This window comes from Electrophorus electricus, chromosome 14, assembly GCF_041902795.1.
Source record: "Electrophorus electricus isolate QZ-2024a chromosome 14, ASM4190279v1, whole genome shotgun sequence".
In the NCBI taxonomy this organism is placed as follows: domain Eukaryota; kingdom Metazoa; phylum Chordata; class Actinopteri; order Gymnotiformes; family Gymnotidae; genus Electrophorus; species Electrophorus electricus.
The window spans coordinates 19,129,457-19,149,561 of NC_137510.1; the positions used below are offsets into that span (position 1 = coordinate 19,129,457).

A 20,105-nucleotide genomic window follows, 5' to 3' on the forward strand; every position below is an offset into this window, starting at 1 on the left:
GTGATTTATATTCCATATTTGGTAGACGGGAAATAGTCGTCATCAAGCTGACGTCTTTCATAAATTGACTTAGTTTATAAATTAATAATATCTTAGTAAAAATTAATTCTCCCTGTTAGATTGGTTCTCCAAGTAAACCTTATCAACTGTGATTGACAATTTATTAACATGTTAAAAGCACTACATTCTCTTAGCCAGTTAGCACTTCAACGACAACAACGCCCAAGCTGCAGAGTAAAGACAAATGAAGTATAGTATCAAGGTATTGTATAGCATCTTATTCCTGCAGATTGGTAAGTATTGTGTCTTAACTGAAAAGTTGAAACAAGGTGCATTCTCGGACAAAAGAAAAAAAAAACCCATTGTGATAGCATATCACACTGAACAAACCATAAATGTTTTGTAATTGTTTGTTTTAAAACTGGATAGCTATATCATGAGCTTGATAAAAGGTGCTCGTGTAAAAAAAAAGAGGAAGACATGAGTTTGTACCAAGTGGTTTATTGATAGACTTTCAGCATATAAGCTGAAGTTCCTGGATACAAAAACCCACTGTTTAACTCATCTTTTGCCATAATTTTAGTTCCCTTCATTTTTAAGTGACTTTTGTGACTTTTTATATAAAAAGTTAGCAGTCCTCACATATTTACCATTTACAATGAACAAGCGGCAAAATGTCCCTTTTTGTGATCTGAGGAAATGAAGCCCATAACTGAAATGAAGATACAGTCATCATGTGGGACACCTCTGTGGTTCAGCAATACATTCAAAAATGACACATTCAAGTTAATTGTACACATATTAGACGACCTTTTTCTGCAATTTAAAAGAACTGGATTATGAATATGGACACTTGACAACAGTTATGACACATGCCTTCCATCATGTTTACTATCAAATATCCTTCGGCTATTATGTCAGACATCAGCATTGCCAGCTAGTTAAAAACCTTCTTTGCAGTCACCCTAACCCTATAGTTACAGTATAAATGCCAGTGTGTAATGAGGCAGATGGACATCAGTCAAAATAAGATTAAATAATTCACTATTCATCAGGCACAATGAACTCAGTCACACCGCAGACACTCAACTACTATAATGCATTTAAAGTTTACAATTCATTCTTCAGAGAGCTTAAAATAACCTCACACACACACACACACAAAAAAAACAAAAACAAACTCTGCAACTTTGACACGTCATAATACAGGCCCAAGATTCTGTAGTTACAGTGTCTGTCAGAAGAGTTGGACACCGTCTTCAAACCATCTGGGTATGAGATGTCTGCCTTCCTCAAGTGCCTCATACCTCGACTGCATGGATTACTTGATCCACTGCATTTGTGCATACACATAGAAATAATAATATTGGTCTGTCAGCAAAATTAGTACATCAAGTCTATAAAGTGAGATTAAAGCAACCTACTAATGTGATCATTCACGCACCAGCCTCTTTCGCACACTACAGTTCATTAGTTATTTATCAGAACTTTGGACTGAGAGAAGCGCTACAGTATAGGGATCTCCATTTGCAGTGCTAACTTGTATACATTTCCTAACATCACCCTCTATTAAGGGCCATTCAAATGTTTATTACATTGTAATAAACACTTACACCAACCCATTCAAAGAAATGCATATGCTGTAAATACATAGTTAGGTATATTAGTGGGGCTGTTGAAACAGCTTTTTAAAATGCTTATAAGGGTAATAATATAATGACATTCATTTGAGAGAAATGGGTGAGGGTTGAAATTGGATGGCTTGAATTGGCATAGCTGCACTGTCCATCATTCTGACCACGAATAGCTAAGCTGTTACTCAGTTAGCCAAACTGAAAAAGGCATCCAAACTCTGAAACGCATAGTACTCAAACTCAGGAAGACAATGATGAGCTGAACATGAGAATACAAAGATATCGTCTTATTTTACAGTCATTCCAATGTTTCCAAAATCAAAAAAGTGCTTAAAAAGGTGTTTTAACCAGGGAAAGGGACCATAAGATTCCCTCATAGTTAAATATGCTACATTTTCTTACAGTCCACAAAAATTCCACATTTGATAAAGTAGGGAAATCCAGTAGCACAAAATCAGAAATGACACACTGACCTCTGAATGAACTGTACTGTAGAAAACAAGAGACATTGATGCTATTACAGTCACAGCTGCTATACAAAATAATCCACACAAATTACTTTGTATAGATTATTTACAGGCACTGTCAATCTGTCATAAGAGTAATGTTCTTTATTAATATTTTTACAGAAAAAAGTTTGCAAGACAGCAAGGAAAAGAAAAGGGACTGAACAAAAGGCAACATTCATTCCTCACTGAGGCTTGTCTGTGTGGATAACTTTGGGGCCAGGATTAAGTCATCACTGGTTGGCCCTGGACCCTTCATCGCCATGCTGGCCCCTACCATGACCGGGTAGCTTCGGTTTCTTCGAATCCCTGGCAGACCTCCTATTGAGCTGGTAACGCCAGTATGAGCTCCAAACGGAGGCCCAGCTAGGCCCAGCACAGGCTCTGGTGTTGTGGCTCTCAGCCCAAAACTGAAATGCTTCACCTTGTCCACCAGGCAGAGATTCTGCACACTCACCTCTGTCTGGCACTGGGAGTCTGAACGGGTCTTGGCATCTGCCCCCCGTATCTCTTTCAGAATGGAGCTGGCTGGCCGCGAGGCCAGGAAGTTCTCATAGGGTGGGTCAGAGGGGCTGAAGTCTACAGGCAGCACAGGGCAGGTCGCTTTGGACTTGATGGGTGAGTTGGGCGGGGTCGATGGCAGCATGCCCGGGCCTGCAGCCTCAGGGGTGTTTGTACCTGAGGAAGAGGGCTTGGGTACAGGGTTTCTCTCGGCCCGGTCCCAGCTGCACGGGATGTAGACGGCCGCGTAGATGCCTCGCTCCTGTAGGAGACGCACCAGGCCCAGAGAGGTGCTCGTGGTCTTTGTGTGGTCACGCAGGTTGGTAAAGCTCTCAGCAAGGCTGAGGCGGCGTGGTGTGCAGGGGGTGGAGACTGGGGTGGAGAGGAGACTGCAGCTGGGCATTACACTGGAGGCCAGTGACGGAGCTGCTGCCATCACGCTGGCACACAGCACAAAACAAACCAAGCAACAATTACATTACCAATCCAGCATATGTGAGATAAGCAGATACTCTCAGAGCTAGAACTTGAGCTCTGTGATCCTCTAAAACTTGCATTCTGCAGTAGGCTGATGTAAACTGCCTTTACTTTCTTAATACAGAAATGTATTATTTGCACATCACTTCCAGAACATTCTCAGTGATTATGTGGAAAGAAATGTTCTCACAAAAGGAGCATCTCTGTTTTCACATGCATGTCTATTTACTGCCCTTTAGTGCTTATAATAACCCCAAATGCATTCATCATTACTTAAGATCCCATACAGCACAATTAGGCCGGTGGTTACATCCGCTGTATCTACTATGACTAACAGTTATCCCTCAGACTTTGTCAAAAATACTTGTGTTAAGCCATAGGCACCCCTTCAGGACCATTAGAGGGTTAGAACAGTGCAGCTTTGGTTAAAACAGGCATGCGCATGACCCCAGCATGTGCACACATGCTGGGGTCATGTGACCAATTCTCACCCTGAGTGGGCATGGCTCAGAGAGCCTGCTCTAAGCCCGGCCTCAAAACAACATGGTACAGTGCTGCCTCCCCCTCCTCTCCATCCTCATCCTCCCCACTATCATCATCATCATCATCATCACCACCTGATCTGCAGGAAACCAATCAAATATCTTGCATGTTTGCTGCACACACCAGTGTCCAATCCAGGGAACCAATTCTCTGTGCCTACACTATAAAGGCATACTGTGCTTGTTTTGTACACATAATGGGGGAAAAAACTACAATAAACCATAAACAACTCAATATTTAGGTTCTATTTACTTATACAAGTACAATAATAACGAACAGCTCAAATAAGCGCTACAAAATATCACTAAAAGGGTCCTACTATAACCACACATTTTAAGGAACGAACAAGCGTGTGTGCAATATATAGCACCCTCTGGTGTTCAGGAAAAGGCAGTGCATGGCTCTTACCTGGGCGTCACTCTGGTCAGGTCATCTGAAGGGTGTAGTATTCGGCAGGTAGTGAAGGTGTAGGTAGAGCTAGTGTGAGACATACATTTACCAGGGAAATGCACTGTGAACAGCAAAAGAGGAGACAAAACATATGAATGCACAGAGAAGCAGACATATACCCCAGCAGACCAAAGACCAGGTTAAAACTGCATCACGAAACAAGACAGAGCACAACTCAGTTTTAATTCAACCTGTTTAAGTGAGTGAAGAAAGATAAAACCTAGACTCCCTGTTCCTGCTGCCATATAGATGCAGTGAATTACTGTGGTGTTTACAGTTGTATTAATTCAATTTTTATGAGCAGAAAATGTCATGGCTCGTATTTATCCTGATGCAGTTTTAAAGAGACGGACACAGCAGAACGGAACAATAAGCGAGACATTTGATCACATCATTAGACAGCCATTCCAGTTCAAAGTAAAACAGTAAAAATGCTTTGAACAATAACACTCTAAAAAGACAATTGTGTGTCTGTGTGGAACAGTGGCATGCAGTCCTTCAGAGGAGGAGTAACAAAAGTGGACGGAAAAATATATTTTTTATTTTACTTTTTATTTTTGAAATATCAACCTATTCATGAAGGCTACATGGTCTTGGCTACTATAGGATGCATTTCAATCAGAGAGTGTAACCAATCAAAACTGCTCATTAGTATTCCTGCAGGTACTTGCTGCTGCGTCCACGTGCCACTTCCTGTGATATTTTCAAGTCTTTCTACACGTTTTCAAGTAATGCAAGTCTACTGGTAAAATCTGACCAGTGCAATTTATCATTTTCTCTTCTGGGCAGGCCTATAGGAGCCAGGCCCTTCTCAGCATTCTAAAGAAAGGGCTGTGGCAATATTAAAACTTAACTGTCCATGTACCTGTATGTACAATGTCTAGGTACTTACTACTGCAGCCAGCTAATTTTGAATGGTGACAAGTGAGACAGACATTATGGCACACTTGACTGAAAAGCCTTTTTTAAGGCTGCCCTTCAATGAAAATAATCACAATAATAATTCAGCAAGGTTGGCCAACTCCATCTATAAATCAGAAAGCAAAAGTTATGCAAGTTTCCACAAGGCAAATTATGAGAGCACTGGCTACCAACTAGCCTGCAGCATACACAGTTGTTTTGTTGATTATAGTTGCATTCCAGGGACTGTTGACCTGCATTTTGGAATCCAGGCAATAATCTGCAAGTAATATTTTTTTATGCAAAATGCACTGCAATCAGTGACTGACTTACTGCATAGGCACTAGGAAAAGGATAAACGAGTGTGAGCACACAACAGGACCTGCCCAAACCATATGTATTGGTGTGCGTGTGGGTAGCTAAGTATGTGACCTGTCCTTTGCTGATGGACTAAGGTTGCCCTCTCTCTCTCTCAGTTGTGTGTGAGTATGCTCAGACTGTTTTTATTAGAACTAACGCACACACCCCTTTTTACTCCATGACCTTGTACTGCATACTAGCAATGTGCTGGGGCCCCCTTAGGGGAGTGTGTATGTAATACATGTCCACACACCTTATCCTTTCACCATACTATGTCCTTAAACAGATGATTAATCTCAAACATCTCAGTGATGCATCAGTGCTCTTTTCACAGAAGTCAATAGGTGAATCAAATTCAGCTATGAAACATGAATTTTTTTGTATAAAACAGCACTGTTGGAAGCTGTCAGGACTTTGTCAAGCAGGTGGAAAGATATCTAAAGCAAGATTACTCTGGTCAAAGTGGAGCATTGAACCGAATGAAGGGCAATTTAGAATAAATGGCAAATCAGTCAGGAAAGAATCTGATAGGCGCCAGAAATGAGAACACAGTCCACTGTAATTGTTGCCCATCCCTAGATACAATAATTCTCATATTACCGTCATAAAACCATGGGAGAAAGTGAATTTACATGGTCTGAAATTTTTCTACACTGGAGCTTACTACTCCTTCAAATTCATCATTCTTCACTGCACATCTGTGCAAAAGTAGACTATAACTCGATAAAGCTTCCAAGCCTGAAAGTGGCTGAGAATTAAAGAATAGCTCAATATATAAATACAGAGGACATGGGGCTGTACGTTTTCAGAGACTGTATTTTCATATCTCTGCCTGCCATAATACCCCCACAGACAAAAGAGGTAGAGGAGAAAGTACATATATAAAAATAGAAAAAAAAAAAGTCACTATACTCAAAACAATCATGGTAGCACATGTCAAGGAGGGATGAGGTAGTGGTGGGCGTGTCCTGGATGTGCATCAGCCTATCCCAGGCCACCAGGCGCTGCTGCATGCGATAAATATGATAAACAGGCAAATCTTCCCAGCATGCTGAGTTCTACTAGAGCTTGACTATGTGGGTGAGGGGTATGTGGACACCCTCCCTTAGACCAGTGTTAAGATGTTCTCTCACCAGATGCCACCTCCTCATCCTCCTCAGAGGGCAGCTCTGGGTGTGTGGAGGCCCCCATGTCTCCTCCGGTCTCCCCACTCTGCTCCTCCAGGCTGTGGAAGTTGGTGGTACGTTGGTGGCAGGGACCCGGCAAACATGGAACTGAGTCCAGGCCTGAGGCAGAGCGAGTGGTGTGAAGGCGCTGGCGATCGCCTGGCTCATCCTCCTCCAAGTCCGCGAACTGGTACACCTCCTCGACGTCTAACTGCAGTGGGCGAAAGCCCTTGGTCACCACGCCTGGCCGGGCATCCAGAATGCCACCCAGGTTAGGCTGGGCAAGCTGCTGCCATGCGTGCAGGGTGGCTGACCCTGAGTGAAAGCAGAGATTAGATAGATATAGGTGACCTGAAAAGGCCCTGTAATAGTATGAAATGAAATTTAAAAAAAAAAAAGAAAAAGAAAAAAAAAGTCGTTACTCCAAGGTACTTCAAAGAAATACTATATACCATAATTAATTATATTTTTTTCTTGAAAGCAATTCCTGCAACAAAATTTGAATGTGAAAAGCAGTGATGTGTATAGGCAACTGACTAACAGAGGTCATTAAGCCCCATCAGTCTTCAGAACTATCCTAGATTTCTGATACAAATACATCTAAATCTCACAGAGTTCTATGTGCCGTATACAGCCACACCACAAATGTTTAAAACGGACAGCAGAGGGACCTCTTGTTTGCAGAAAGAGTATGTCAGTCTTAGCAGGAAGATAATGTCAGACCTAAATCAGCAAAGGCTTACTTTATTTTTAGGCAAAAAAATTAAATTAAACACTGCAATAAATGTCTAATTTGCAATGACTAAGAAGGTGAAGGTAGTTAATGTAGTTGCTGTCAATTACATCCCACAGAGGGGGTAAGAGGGGGACACTATCTGAAGAGATCATTAAATCTGTGGAGACCTTTCTCAAACTTCCAAGCAGAATTTGGAGGAACTGTGCAGAATTCTAGCTGATTCTGTTTTGCTTGTGCATGTATTGCTCTAAGGGTTAGGAGCAGACAAACTGTAGAAAGAAAGAGAGAAAGAAGGGGGATGTGAGAAAAACCAACAAGGAATTTATTGAAATTGAAAAACAAGATTCAAAACATAAATTGAAAAGTATCAGGAAAGACTAAGATTAATACAGAACAGAGCAAAAGAAAAGTGCCAAAGTGCTAAAGAAAATCAAGAAAGTGCTGGACCTAACCAACCCGAGAGCAAAACCATGCTGGCAACCACAGACATTTCTACTGTAGCTAAATTATAATATACCAAAGCAAAAATGTCCTTCCAAACCAATTGTACTGTATAAGCTTTTGATTCATAACTTCTCACTTTATTTCAAGAAACACTGACAGGATAAAGTATTAGCAGGGCCACAGAGACCAGAATTGTGTGTTATTTCCTCTAGACTCACTGTGGAAATATTAAGGCATGAATACAAGCGAATGTATTTGAAACATACACCATATGCTGTCAGCACTACACATAGTTAACTATAGAATACGTTTGCAGTGGTAGCTCAGTGGCTAAGGTACTTGACTTGTAATCAGATGGTTGCTAGTTCAAGCCCCACCACTGCCAGGTTTCCACTATTGGGCAAGGCCCTTAACCCTCAGTTGTACTCAGTCAATTGTAAGTCGCTTTGGATAAAAGCGTCGGGTAAATGTAATGTAAATGTTTGCTCTCTATGCTAAGAAAAATTGCACTGAAGCTCTAAAGTGTAGTAATGCACATTTGTCAAAGAGGGCTGAAAGAGTGTATGCAATTGTGCATGTTTGTGCACTTGCATGAGTATGCGCGTGTGTGGGTATGCTTGCGTGCATATTCAGGTGCATCCGTGTGAATTCTTGCGTGGGTGTGTGCGTCTAAATCTGGAACCAGCAGCGTGGTTGTGTGTGTCTGAAGTAGAAGGAGTGGTGCGTGGACAGGTCACCAGCGTGCTGGTGCATGATGGCCCAGAGTGCGTCTAAGAGCAGCAGGACCAGAGGCCTGCCCTCGGACCGGTCACCTTCCAGGGGCTTGACGATCTGCAGTTTCTCGGGCAGGTAGGAGCGGCTGTAGATGGAGCAGACTGAGCGCAAGGAGATTATGCTGTCGGCGGGGGTGAGTGAGCCGCTGCCCTGGGGTGCCTCCTCGCCCTTCTCTTTGGCCAGTGCGTTCAGCTTGCGCTCCCGCTCCTCCTCAAAGAAGCGCCGCTCGCTCAGGTAGTTGTCGCGGCGGAGGGAGAGGCGCCGCAGTGCCGCCTCCAGGTCACAGGAGCCTGGTGCGCCCGGTGTGCCTGCCTTCTTGTTTGTGTCATCTGAGCTGAAAGAACAAATGAGAAAAGTAAGAGAAAGTACTTCACCATGTATATATGCTTCACTCTGCTTTAAAGGTTTGTTCAATTAACTCTTAATTACATTAATCATCATCATCAGAGCCAATTACAAACTTTGCTGTTAACTCTTTCGAATCACATGCCACCAAAGCAACCCACTCTTATTTCATGGGTTGCGCAATGGAAACAGACAGAAATGTATATTATACAAACTAGCATACAGGAAAGTATCATGTTAGAATACAGTCCCAGTCCAGTTGTGTGTGATGGCGGAGCCAAGCAAATTATTAAAATTTGTCACATTAAATTAAAACAAATCATAATGTGTCACTTACTACTAACAAACTGAGCTTGTCTAACTTATTATTGAATACAACAATGCTGATATTCATTACTCCCTCTCGTGATATTGCTTAAATATATTTTTATGTATTTTATAACAGAATGGAATATAAACCAAAAATTTATATGCTCTCACTCACCCATCCTGTGGAGAGTGACCCTCCACAAACATGCTGTTGGTGCGGTTGTCCATGACACTCCCCTCTCCCCCATACACACTGGACCTGGGTGTGCTCAGACAACTGGACTGCCTAGAATTCATAGTCGATGTCTGATTGGACCCTGGGATGTTCATGGGGGAGGGGCCCAGGGAGCGCAGGCGAACTGACTGGTTAATGTTGCGCACTGTCTGGAAGACGCGCTTTGGGTGCAACCTGAAGGAACGCGCGCGCACGCACACACACACACACACACACACACGGAAGTATTTGAGGTAAAAAGAGAACCAAGAAATTGTGTCTACAAAAACTTTAGATGTATTAAACCACGTTATTTTAATGTTATTTTATTCAGTCTCATTTTATTCTTAATCAGACTTGCATTTAAATGAAACTTCAAACTTCATTGATACAGTAGTATGTCTGTGATGCATACCTCTGTTCTTCTACTTCTGGGTCAGCCATCTGAATCTCTTTCCGCATGGTCCCTTCGATTTCAGCAGCTAAGGAATCCTGTTACAACAGCATATAGAACGATAGACACCAATAACAGATAATGCTGTTTCTGGGCTCATGTAAGGGTGATTTTACATTGCTAGGCTGATTAAGCGCAACCTACAGAGATCAGGTCCTATCCAGCTTTCAGTAAACGATACATTTAGTTAACAGCAGCGTAAACTTGGGGGGCATGCACACAATCCAGGGCAGGGACCAAGTTTAACAAAAGTGCAAATGGGTGGGACAGGGACGAGTACAGTGGAGTGGAGGGAAGAATCGGGCTGAAGGGAGTTGCAGTGATGGGGTCGATGAGGACGCAGCTCCCTTCGTGCTGCTCTACGTTGTGTTGCTCTGCCAACCTCACCATGGGGAAGAGGCCGAGGGAGTGGAAGCGCCGCGGCGTGCTCAGAGGCATCGTTTTGTTCCTGAAGTTCTTCAGCTCCTCCTGAGCCTCATGTAGCATTTCCATGCACTCTGCATACTTATCCTCCAAATCCTGCAGCTACACCCAGAAGAAAAAGAATCTCGTCATGAAAGTACAAAATAGATTTAATTTGTTCCACTTAGGCTGTGTCAATATTTAAAACTTAAGCCCAACCTTATTAAATTAAGTGTTAAGATTTTTGCTCCTGTTTGCTTTTTTTGTGCTACCCATAACTTGTTGGGGACTGTTTTTTTTTTTTTTTTTGGGGGGGGGGGGGGGGGGGAAATAGATAACAGCATATACCAAATGCAGAATTGTAAATGATTAGCACATCTGGGTGATTCCATTGAAATGTGTTAGCATGTTCATGTACTTCCACACACACTCCATGTTCTCGTCTGAGCTGTCGCAGGTTACTAGGAACCCCAAATTTTTGGAAGCACACAGGAGCTAAAAGACCTGCCCATCAACTGCATTCAACAATAGTGTGACCATCAGATACCACAGAGCTTGTGTAAAGCTTAGCATGCATGCTGCTAACTTGTTAATGGCTTGAAGCTTAAGGTTTTGAGTAAAATTCGATCCTGCATGATGTTCCTTAATCTAGATGCATCGGCTGCCATGCATTCCAAGTATGACTGCATGCACCAAAATTAACATCTGCAATGTGACAATTCAGGATGAGTACATATACCGTTACACCCCTAATATACAGCTCTAGACAAAATTAAGTGACTGCTCCAAATGTTTCTTAAATCTCCACCTCTACCTGTATGGCAGCCATTCCATTACAGCGTCTACTGAATTCCAACACAGGCACACCTCATTATACTAAATGAGGTACCGATTAGGTGATCATCTGAACCACATCTTGTTTAACATGGAAGCATAGAAAAAACACTGCTGTGGACATCACTATTCTCTTGTGATAGGACCAGGTAGAGGGTAAAAACAGCGCTAGTAGTATAATTGGAAAAAATGACCATGCCAAAAGAGTGGAAAATAAATATTTTCAGTGCAGAAAAGAAGGGCTCAATCCTGACTTTACTAGGAGAGGAACACAGTCAGTATCAATTTACTTCCATTCATAAATTTCAAAGAGACAGTTCTAAGAACAAGGTTAAACAGTAAACATTGGGGACAACAAAGCTATAGACCGGCAGAGGATGAAAATTCTCCACTGATCGGGATGATGCCAACTCATTCAAATGTCACTCAATAGCTACAGGATGACCAAGTGACCTACAGAAAGAATGGCAAAGTGCAGCCGGGGTGAAGCGCACAGCAAGAAATTAGCTTATTTTGAACCTAGGAGCAGGACTTAAGTTGTGCAAACCTAGAAAAAAGGCTTTCATCAATGAGAAGCAAAGAAGAGCCAGACTGAGGTTTGCAAAAAGCCATAAGGATTGGACCATAGAGGACTGGAATAAGATCATGTTCTATGAAGAGTCCAGTTTTCAGCTTGGCAAAACACCTGGCGGTCTAATGGTTTGACGAATAGCTCAGGAGACCTACAAACCATAATGTCTCACACCCACTGTGAAGTTTGGTAGAGGATCAGTGAGGATCTGAGGGTACTTCAGCAAGGCTAGAATTGGGCAGATGTGTTTTTGTGAACATGAATCGACACATACAAGGTTAAAGAAAACTTGCTTCTTTCTGTTCTGACCAATGTTCCCCAAATCTGAGGACTGTTTTTCCCCAGCAGGACAATACTCCATGCCACACAAACCAGGACAATCAAGGTGTGACTGGAAGACCACCACAAGCTTCAGGCCTGAAACCCACTGAAAACCTCTGGAATGTGATCAAGAGGAAGATGGATGATGACAGTCCATCAAACAAAGCTGAGCTGCATGAGTTTGCTCCAGCAATGTAAAACACTGGAGGAGATCATGCCAGGAAACATCCTGTGATAGAAAATCAGGGCTATTGTACTAAATATTGATTACTGAACTATCCCCAAGTTCACAGTCATATTGGGTTGTTTACAAATGCCCCCCCATGGAGTCTGAAAAGAATGCATCTGTCATTTTGACCAGTTTTCATTTTTTGCAAATAAATGACTGACATTTTCTCCAATTTCCAAATCAAACTAGTCAATTTTAGAATAAAAAAAAAAAAAGATTTTCCTTTATTCTATAAAAGGGTGGAGAGTGAAAGAACCAAGCTGATGATGCATGCTCATTCAGGACCAAAACTAACAAATCTCATCTTATATTTTATTATTAGATAATGTATTATATTGTAGTGCTATGAGCCTGGAGGTGGAGTGCAGAATGGCATTACCTCAGCAGTGAGCTGTCTCTGGGCATCTTTAGCAGCTCCCAGATGCTGGGTGAGCTCCTCATTCTCCACTGCATACTGCAAAACCCACATCCACACAGCAGTTATATCAGCTCAAGGCCCGTGCCTGTTTAGAGCGCCAGTATGAAGACAGGCTGGGGCTGCCCTAAAAGGGGAGTACTCACAAATTTGACTTTTTTCTGCAGGTCCACGATCTGTGAGAGCAGGTGTGTGATCTCTTCCTGCTGCCTGGAGGCATCCTCTGTTTTTCTTGCCAGTTCCTCAGCGAGCGACGAGATCTGCAGGTTTGCATCTCCTATGAAGGAATGAGGAAAATGGCACAGCCAAAGCTACTCATTCTCCACCAATACAAAGCTAAATGTTTTCCCTTTTTAAAGTTTGATTGAAAACTGAATGGTGCATTTTCATACATCACAAAATAGGAAAAGCACAAAAGATTGGACACAGATAATGTGCATAACCTGTTCAAGCTTAATCTATTACGAGCTACTCACTCAGCTCTTTCACACAGTCATTAACAAGCTGCTGTTCTTTCTCTTCATAGGAGATGGTCTCTGTCTCCAAGTGGCAGGCCTACGCACACACACACACACACACACACACACACACACACACACACACACACACACACATTAAGAAAAGACGACCAGGTGTTGCAGACAATACAGACATCACGATACTGTCTTGCTTTCATTGTGATGTTGCAGTTCATGGTGAATTGTATAATAAGGTTGTCTGGGCTGTACTTTTCTACTAGTGTCCTAATGCTGAATGGTTCATGAGTTTAACCAGTTTTTCCTGCTAGAAATCCCACAAGGTTTAAAATACCAGGGAATTTCCCAGCACTCAGATGAATCGATTAAGTCCATAAAATGGTTTCAAACTATTCTTCTACAGGCCTGTACTACCCACTAAGGTGACAATGTACAGACACCTTTTCTTACTACTTCTAGACAACTCAGACAAATAGCTTCATTGTGTCTATTCTTGTGTGTATTGAGTCAATAAGGCATGGAATTCCATCCCCTTTCAGAGATCAGATGGTGGGATCGCTGGAGTAGAGTTACAGTTGAAAGACTATGCTCAGACAAAATAGACCAACTTTCTATGAACCAAAGATTAAATCTAGATAACGACCAAAAACTCTGAACTATGCAAACACTCCTTGCCTAATTTCAAGTAATTTGCATAAGGCAACCAAAGTATTTTTACCATTATTGCTGTGGTATGCAGCATGTGCAAATATACAGGAAGAAAATATCAGGCCTGGGTACATTTTTCTACCATTTAACTTCCCTGTGAAATGAATTGGCAGTCCCCTTTTCACCTTAGAGCGCAACACAACATTCTCCTCCTCTAGGTCTTGGAGTTTCTTCTGCAGCGAGTCCAGAGGGAAGATATTTGTCCCTGACACAGATGAGTCATTCCGCCGGACACTGAGACACAGAATGATGGTCAGTGAGTTATTAAAAACAATGGAAGCCCTCTAGCTGAGACTCTAGGTAGAACTGTATAATTAATGTACTGAAGTCAGCTTGATCTTATTTCATTAATCAATGTTTTACTAGCACTGGAGGACTAGTCATAGGCTTCCAACTATAATTAGCAGCAGCAGTCAATAATCAAATTGCTTCACTGTAATGTAACTCCAGCCTACAATGAAAGGTCAATATCAGATAGATGAGTCCAAGCCCTGAACAAGTCCATGCCACTAAATGGTTTCTGAGAGGTCAGGAGAGGTGGTCACCATGGGCAGCAGAAAGGTCTGATGGAGACAAATGTTTGGCCTTATACTTCATACCCAACCAGCTAGCCATGTCGACAGAAGCAGCACAATGTTTCAGATAGAGGTCTCCCTTACAACTAAATCTAAAAACAAATTCACATCATAAAAGTATTTGCTCAGAGTGATTCAGCAATGAGAAGTCCATATAATTGTAGAGATCACAGGAGAATTATAAAAATGAAGTCGTTCCTTAATGTAGGAAGGAAGGAGGAACAGGACATGGAGTACAAACAGAGGGAGCACAGTACCACAGCAGGATGGAGGGAGCACAAGCACAAGAGAAATAAGAACTCACGGGGTAGAGGTTACAGACTCTCCCTCACTCTCCTCAGCAGCACTGGTATAGAACTGAAGCAAGTCATCCTTCATAGAGAGGTCATGACGCAGTTGAGCAACCTGCAGGACACACAACACAATAGCAGGACTCTCAGGACATACTGCTCAGTGAAACAGCAGGGCACTCAGGCACTACAGCACAGTGGAACAGCCAAACACTTAGGGCCTGCCTGAGAACAACACACTCTGTGTGTTACTGGAGCTTATTGATGATTAAATGCTCCATCACTGGCAGGTTAACTAATGGTCCTGCATCAAATGAAAGTCCTGGACAACATTTAGTAAGTGTATATGAATGTTCAAAATGCACCAAACTGGTGGGCTGGCCATGGTACAGTTCTGACCAGTTCAGAAGTGGGGGGGGGGGGGGGATATTTCTTGAATGTGTTCAGTTAAACTGATTTAAATAAGAAATGGATTAGTGTAAGTGAAGAGGCAGTGTCTTTATTAGTACTGAGAGTGTAGAACAGTCTCAGTAAAAATTACAGGTTCTAAGCAAACGGGCTCATTCCCTATGACTTTTGCCCTTTATTCCTGCCACACTTCCGCAGTGTAACGGGTCTCGCACCTCCTCCCGCATGTGCTCCACCTGTACCTCCAGGAGATCATTTCTCTCACTCAGGGTTTTGTTTTTCTTCAGCAGGGACTGACCGATATGGGCCGCCAACTCCAAGTCCCGCTCTTTCTGTAGACAGAAACAGTGAGATAGAGAAGAGTACCAATATTAAAGTGTACTGACTGACTAGAATATAGAACTTCTTATGAAAACAAGAACTAGGTCTGAAAAGTTCTGATGTGTCAGCTCTTGGGCCATACAGGCCACCACAAAGTTTGAAAAAGTTTGTCCTTTAGTAAAAGGGAGGATGAAAAGATCCAAAGAAGAGGATAAACTAAGCTCATTTGACTAAGTAAACAAGACGACCACAAACCCAAGCGCCATCTAGAAAACAACAACAACAGTTCTTTATTCTGGAGATCCATTTGCCTGGGCTATCATATGTGCTCATGTAGCTCACCTGGTAGAGCAGGAAAAACAATGTGCTAGTAACCCCATATGTACGTGTCATGCATGAATACATGCCTTCTTGAGCCTGCAATACTCATGAATACATCACGGTGTGTTTGCTGCTGGCATCAGGCTTAGAGTTGCAAATACAACATGGCAAGGATGGTTGACGTTAACTTTCTAAACATCACACATACGTTGGCAGGATATAGTGGTCAAAATGAGTGCTCATACGAAAATAAGTCCCATGTACTGCAGAAGCTGGTGAACACTGTGCACGGAGCACTGGGCTGCCCTCTATGCTCAACCATCATGTCCCTGAGTAATCCCCCCCCCCCCCCCAACACGACTGACTTACCTCTTCAAGCAAACGTGTAACAGCATCTATGTCATTGTATGTCTTAGTCATCTGGCCCACTCTGTCAGCACACAGAACTGCATGGAAAACAAAAAAAGACAGACTCAGTCTTAGCATAGACTTATTATTACTTCACTATATTAAAACTTACCATGGAAAGCTAATAAAGTGTAGCCCTTCAGATGAAAATGGAGCCCGTCACTTAAATGAAATGCATAGCAGGCTAATAAATGATGGAAGATGAGGAGAGTGAAAGGATCTGTATTGAAGAGCCAGGCATCGTTAACGGAGTCACACCAACCTCTCCAGGCTTCCCATCTTAAACATGCTGTATTTATCACAATAGACCAAGCTGCTGTTCTGTCCCTCTGGGAAACATGGCTGTGTTTAGAGTATAATGACCACCAAGTATACAACGCATACAAGCTGGGGTGTCCTCCTCATATTACATAACCAGTCTAGGAACATGTATTGAACGTACTTGTATATAGAGTATTTTACGCACAGAAACCAAACCTGTGCAATTGCATTATGCCATTGTGTATAAAAGCCTCTCATACACTTCAACTGAATTTGATAGAGTGACAGCTCACACAATCCTATGACCTTCCCTGGGTCAGGTGCCATCCTGTCATACCTTCAAAGGCTAAAAATGATTGTTACATTTCATATTAAAACAGGCTATTCATACTGAAATGACCAACTATCCCATCACAATGAAAAAGGCAATGCCAGCCAACAAACAGTTCTGAATCACTAAATTCATTTGTAAATAAGTTCTACTGAATAATAAATACTTGACTTTATGAAGCAGGTTCTTCTAAAGGCAATGCATAAATTCATTTCATTGTGCAACACTAAAAAGGTAAAAACAAGAGTTATCGGGTCTCAAATGCAGTTTTTTCCATAAGAGATTAAAGACATGGCACAGACCACTGCGAACAGCCATATACCTTCCAAACGTAGCACTGTCATTAACAGTTAAGGTATTTTTATAGTCAAAATATTTATGTATCCACCAGCAATAAGGAAAGTCTATCAGCATTAAACACTGGACTGTTGATAATAGCTGGAACACCCAACACACATTAAGTACTACAGTAGTTGTGGTGGTAAGTGCAGGTGCGCTCTTCATCTGCTCTCTGCCAGTAGTCCAGCACAGGCTGAAAATGCAAAGCAGGTACTGCCATTTACGTCACACACCAAAGGGCCCACAGACAGCCTGTCAAATCTCTCACTAATGTGAGGATGCTGTCACAACACAGACACAGGCACAGGCGCACACACACACACACACACACACACACTAAGTTTTATCCGGAACTGCTAAACTAAAGACAACATAACCAACAACAACGATTAACTACTGTTTCTTGAAATAAAGTAATCCAAAGTTACATCAGAACAGTGACTCACTATGAACCTTAGGTACAGAAAGTACAACATCAAGTGATACGGTACTGCATCACAATGCCTAAGCAAACCTCAGACTTTCACCTAGCACACCCAGAAAAACAGACAGAAACTCCCTGCATACTGACTAGCTCTTCATCTGTCTTAGCAGCAGCATAGACGATGTGACTAGATCAGTAGCCTAGTGAAACTGAGTCCAAACTCATCAATAGATAACACAAGCCTTAGCAGGAGAGCACACCTGCAAAATACAGTAAAGACTGTGGAAACCTGAGATGAACTTCCCTTAGTAAATTTAACAACAGCAGACACCCACAGGCATGTGACCTGTAATAGACTTATGCATGCTATGGTCCACAATATAAAACATGAGCTGACAACAGGCATCATTTGGAGTGTATTCTGAAGTATATTGCATCTACAAATAAAATGTTAGATAGAAGCTGCTGATGATGCACAATTTTGGCCAATATCTAATGACACTGGTCAATTGAAAAAAGTGAAAATGAAATCAAATGAGCTTGTGCATGGGGTTATGTACAAACCCAATGCTTGACTGTTTGGGCTCAGTTGTATGCTATTCTGGCTGAAAGGGTGATAGCCTTGGTTGCTAGCAGGGCGAGGCATGAGAAGGCACGTCTCTCTGTGTGGGTGATAGGAGCTGCTTCATGCAGTCCTCCATGTTTATCCTCCTGGCAGCTTGCATACAGTGTTGTCATTCTATCACAAGCATTTAAATGTAAACTAAACACAGAGTCCTCTACTTAGAATGGGATCCTAAATGGGCATGTTCACACTGCGCAAACATATTCTGCATCACAAATGTGGTAGTGTGGTTTTATCTGGAGTTAAATCAAAAAACTAGTTATGTGGGAGGGAGGCAATCATACAAAGCTGACAAACATAAATCCTGAAGTACGAACTTAGTTCTTCTTTCTCAAATAACCTTAATATTACAAGTGGAGGCCAAACCTTTTTACAGGGTGTTATCAGAAATGTAAACACCAAAGTTCAGCAAGGGTGCTGCAACACCAAGCCTACTCAAAGAGAGCAGCAGGACAGAGTGAGGTATACCCGCTATCCTGAGAGGTGAAGAAGCTACCTTCAGCTAGTGTGCAAGACTCCTCGTCATCCTGTTCATCACCATCATTGGAACTGATGAAGCTAGACAGAGCAGCATAATCCAAGAGTTCTGAGGAAGAGTCACACTCAAGGCTTTCCGTAGCAGAAGGACGGCGTGACTCCATGGTGTCTGAGGGCTAGTGACGCCAAGGAAGGCAAGTGTGCCGCCAGCTTTCTGCCATTTCCAAAACAGCAATACTCATTCAAAAGGGCTTTTTAGACCACAAAACCATGTCCAAGGCTCTCAGAGGAGAAAACACACAGAGAGAGAGAGAGAGAGAGAGAGAGAGAGAGAGAGAGAGAGAGAGAGAACACTGCCCAGTGTGCACACCTGCCTGCAGTCTGTGACTAAGAGCCCTGCCACTACCACTTACTTAATTACAAATGAAAAGGAGCGTATCACAAACAAATAAACTAATTTTGATAAGATCAATAGCTGAAAATGACTGGGTAAAACTGTATGATTTAAATGAGTATTTCTGAATGAGACACTAGCATTGCATTCTCCTTTTATTATCAGGATAGCATTTCTTAGTCAAAACAGGAAACTCAGCACCCCTCTCTTGTGAAACTGGAATGGTTTCTTCCTCTCATGCACCATAGCAACGGGTCAAGGCGTAGCAGAGTTGTGTTAGGCTACACCTGTTGAGTAGGTGTGGCCATGCAATATCTCCAGGTGAGTCTGTTTACCTATAGTCATGGTAAACAATCACCACTGGAACTCTGGCATAGTCAGCTGGACTTAATATGACAAACTGAAACTATAGCTGCTGATAAGTTGTTTTTTTTTTTTAAATATAAATTGTAGTGCAGTTAAAGTTGTTTCTAAAATCCTTAAAATAATAACTTTTAAACCACTAAACAAATGAAAGAAAAAAAAGATACACAAATGTAAACATTCATTATCTGTACAAATACAATCCACCTCACTGACTTTATGTACCACGCACTAGCAGTAGTTATCATCAGGCATATAAGTATCAGAATATAAACTGGCATAAGCCTTATAGGGTTTGTATAATAGAGCCTGACCATGAGCTTCAAGTAGACATTTAAAAAATAAGCAAAACAACATGAGGGTTACATGGTACATATTTAAGTGACATCAGAAATGGCTCTGTCTTACTAAATGTAAATGTGAAACATGAATTCTGGTAAATCTAACCTCTTGCATTTCTTCCTTGTACTTTATGTGGAATGATGCGTCACACTCTAAACATCCAAACTATTTATAATCACTACAGTGCACTGCATCAGGCTTGTTATTGTGCCACAGTTAGAATTGTTCTGCAGGACTTGGCCTGTTAGTCTGCATTCACCTGCTGCAGGCCTCACATTCCTATGGAAACATAATAACAGCCACTCACAAAAGAAGGAAGCCCAGTGGCTGTGGTGGTGGCTGTCTTTTGTGTGAGCTATTTTACTCCTCTCCACCCCCCCCCCCCCAAAAAAAAACCCCAAAGTAAAACTGTGAGAGGGTGTGTATGTGTACGTGAGAGAGTGTGGTTGTGAGAGGG

The 20,105-nt window shown here is 42.1% G+C and overlaps 1 protein-coding gene across 7 annotated transcripts in view; it reads right to left on the reverse strand.

Annotated features, from left to right (window-relative positions):
• Nucleotides 1-485: 485 nt before the first annotated feature.
• Nucleotides 486-20,105, reverse strand: part of trak1a (trafficking protein, kinesin binding 1a) — a 36,580-nt gene continuing 16,960 nt past the window's right edge. For 5 of the 7 annotated variants that reach the window (XM_081695966.1, XM_081695964.1, XM_027023215.3 and 2 more), the window contains 14 exons: nt 16,054-16,130; nt 15,258-15,374; nt 14,649-14,749; nt 13,895-14,003; nt 13,062-13,140; nt 12,732-12,862; nt 12,550-12,624; nt 10,201-10,338; nt 9,775-9,851; nt 9,321-9,554; nt 8,530-8,825; nt 6,505-6,852; nt 4,070-4,172; nt 486-3,081 (listed from right to left, as the gene is read on the reverse strand). In XM_081695966.1, coding sequence (XP_081552092.1) covers nt 2,319-3,081; nt 4,070-4,172; nt 6,505-6,852; nt 8,530-8,825; nt 9,321-9,554; nt 9,775-9,851; nt 10,201-10,338; nt 12,550-12,624; nt 12,732-12,862; nt 13,062-13,140; nt 13,895-14,003; nt 14,649-14,749; nt 15,258-15,374; nt 16,054-16,104 — 2,622 coding nt within the window. In that variant the 5' untranslated portion in view covers nt 16,105-16,130 and the 3' untranslated portion in view covers nt 486-2,318. Of the gene's footprint in view, nt 3,082-3,609; nt 3,741-4,069; nt 4,173-6,504; nt 6,853-8,529; nt 8,826-9,320; nt 9,555-9,774; nt 9,852-10,200; nt 10,339-12,549; nt 12,625-12,731; nt 12,863-13,061; nt 13,141-13,894; nt 14,004-14,648; nt 14,750-15,257; nt 15,375-16,053; nt 16,131-18,568; nt 18,851-20,105 lie in introns of those variants that run through there. The other 2 variants (XM_081695965.1, XM_081695967.1) reach the window with 2 other exon arrangements.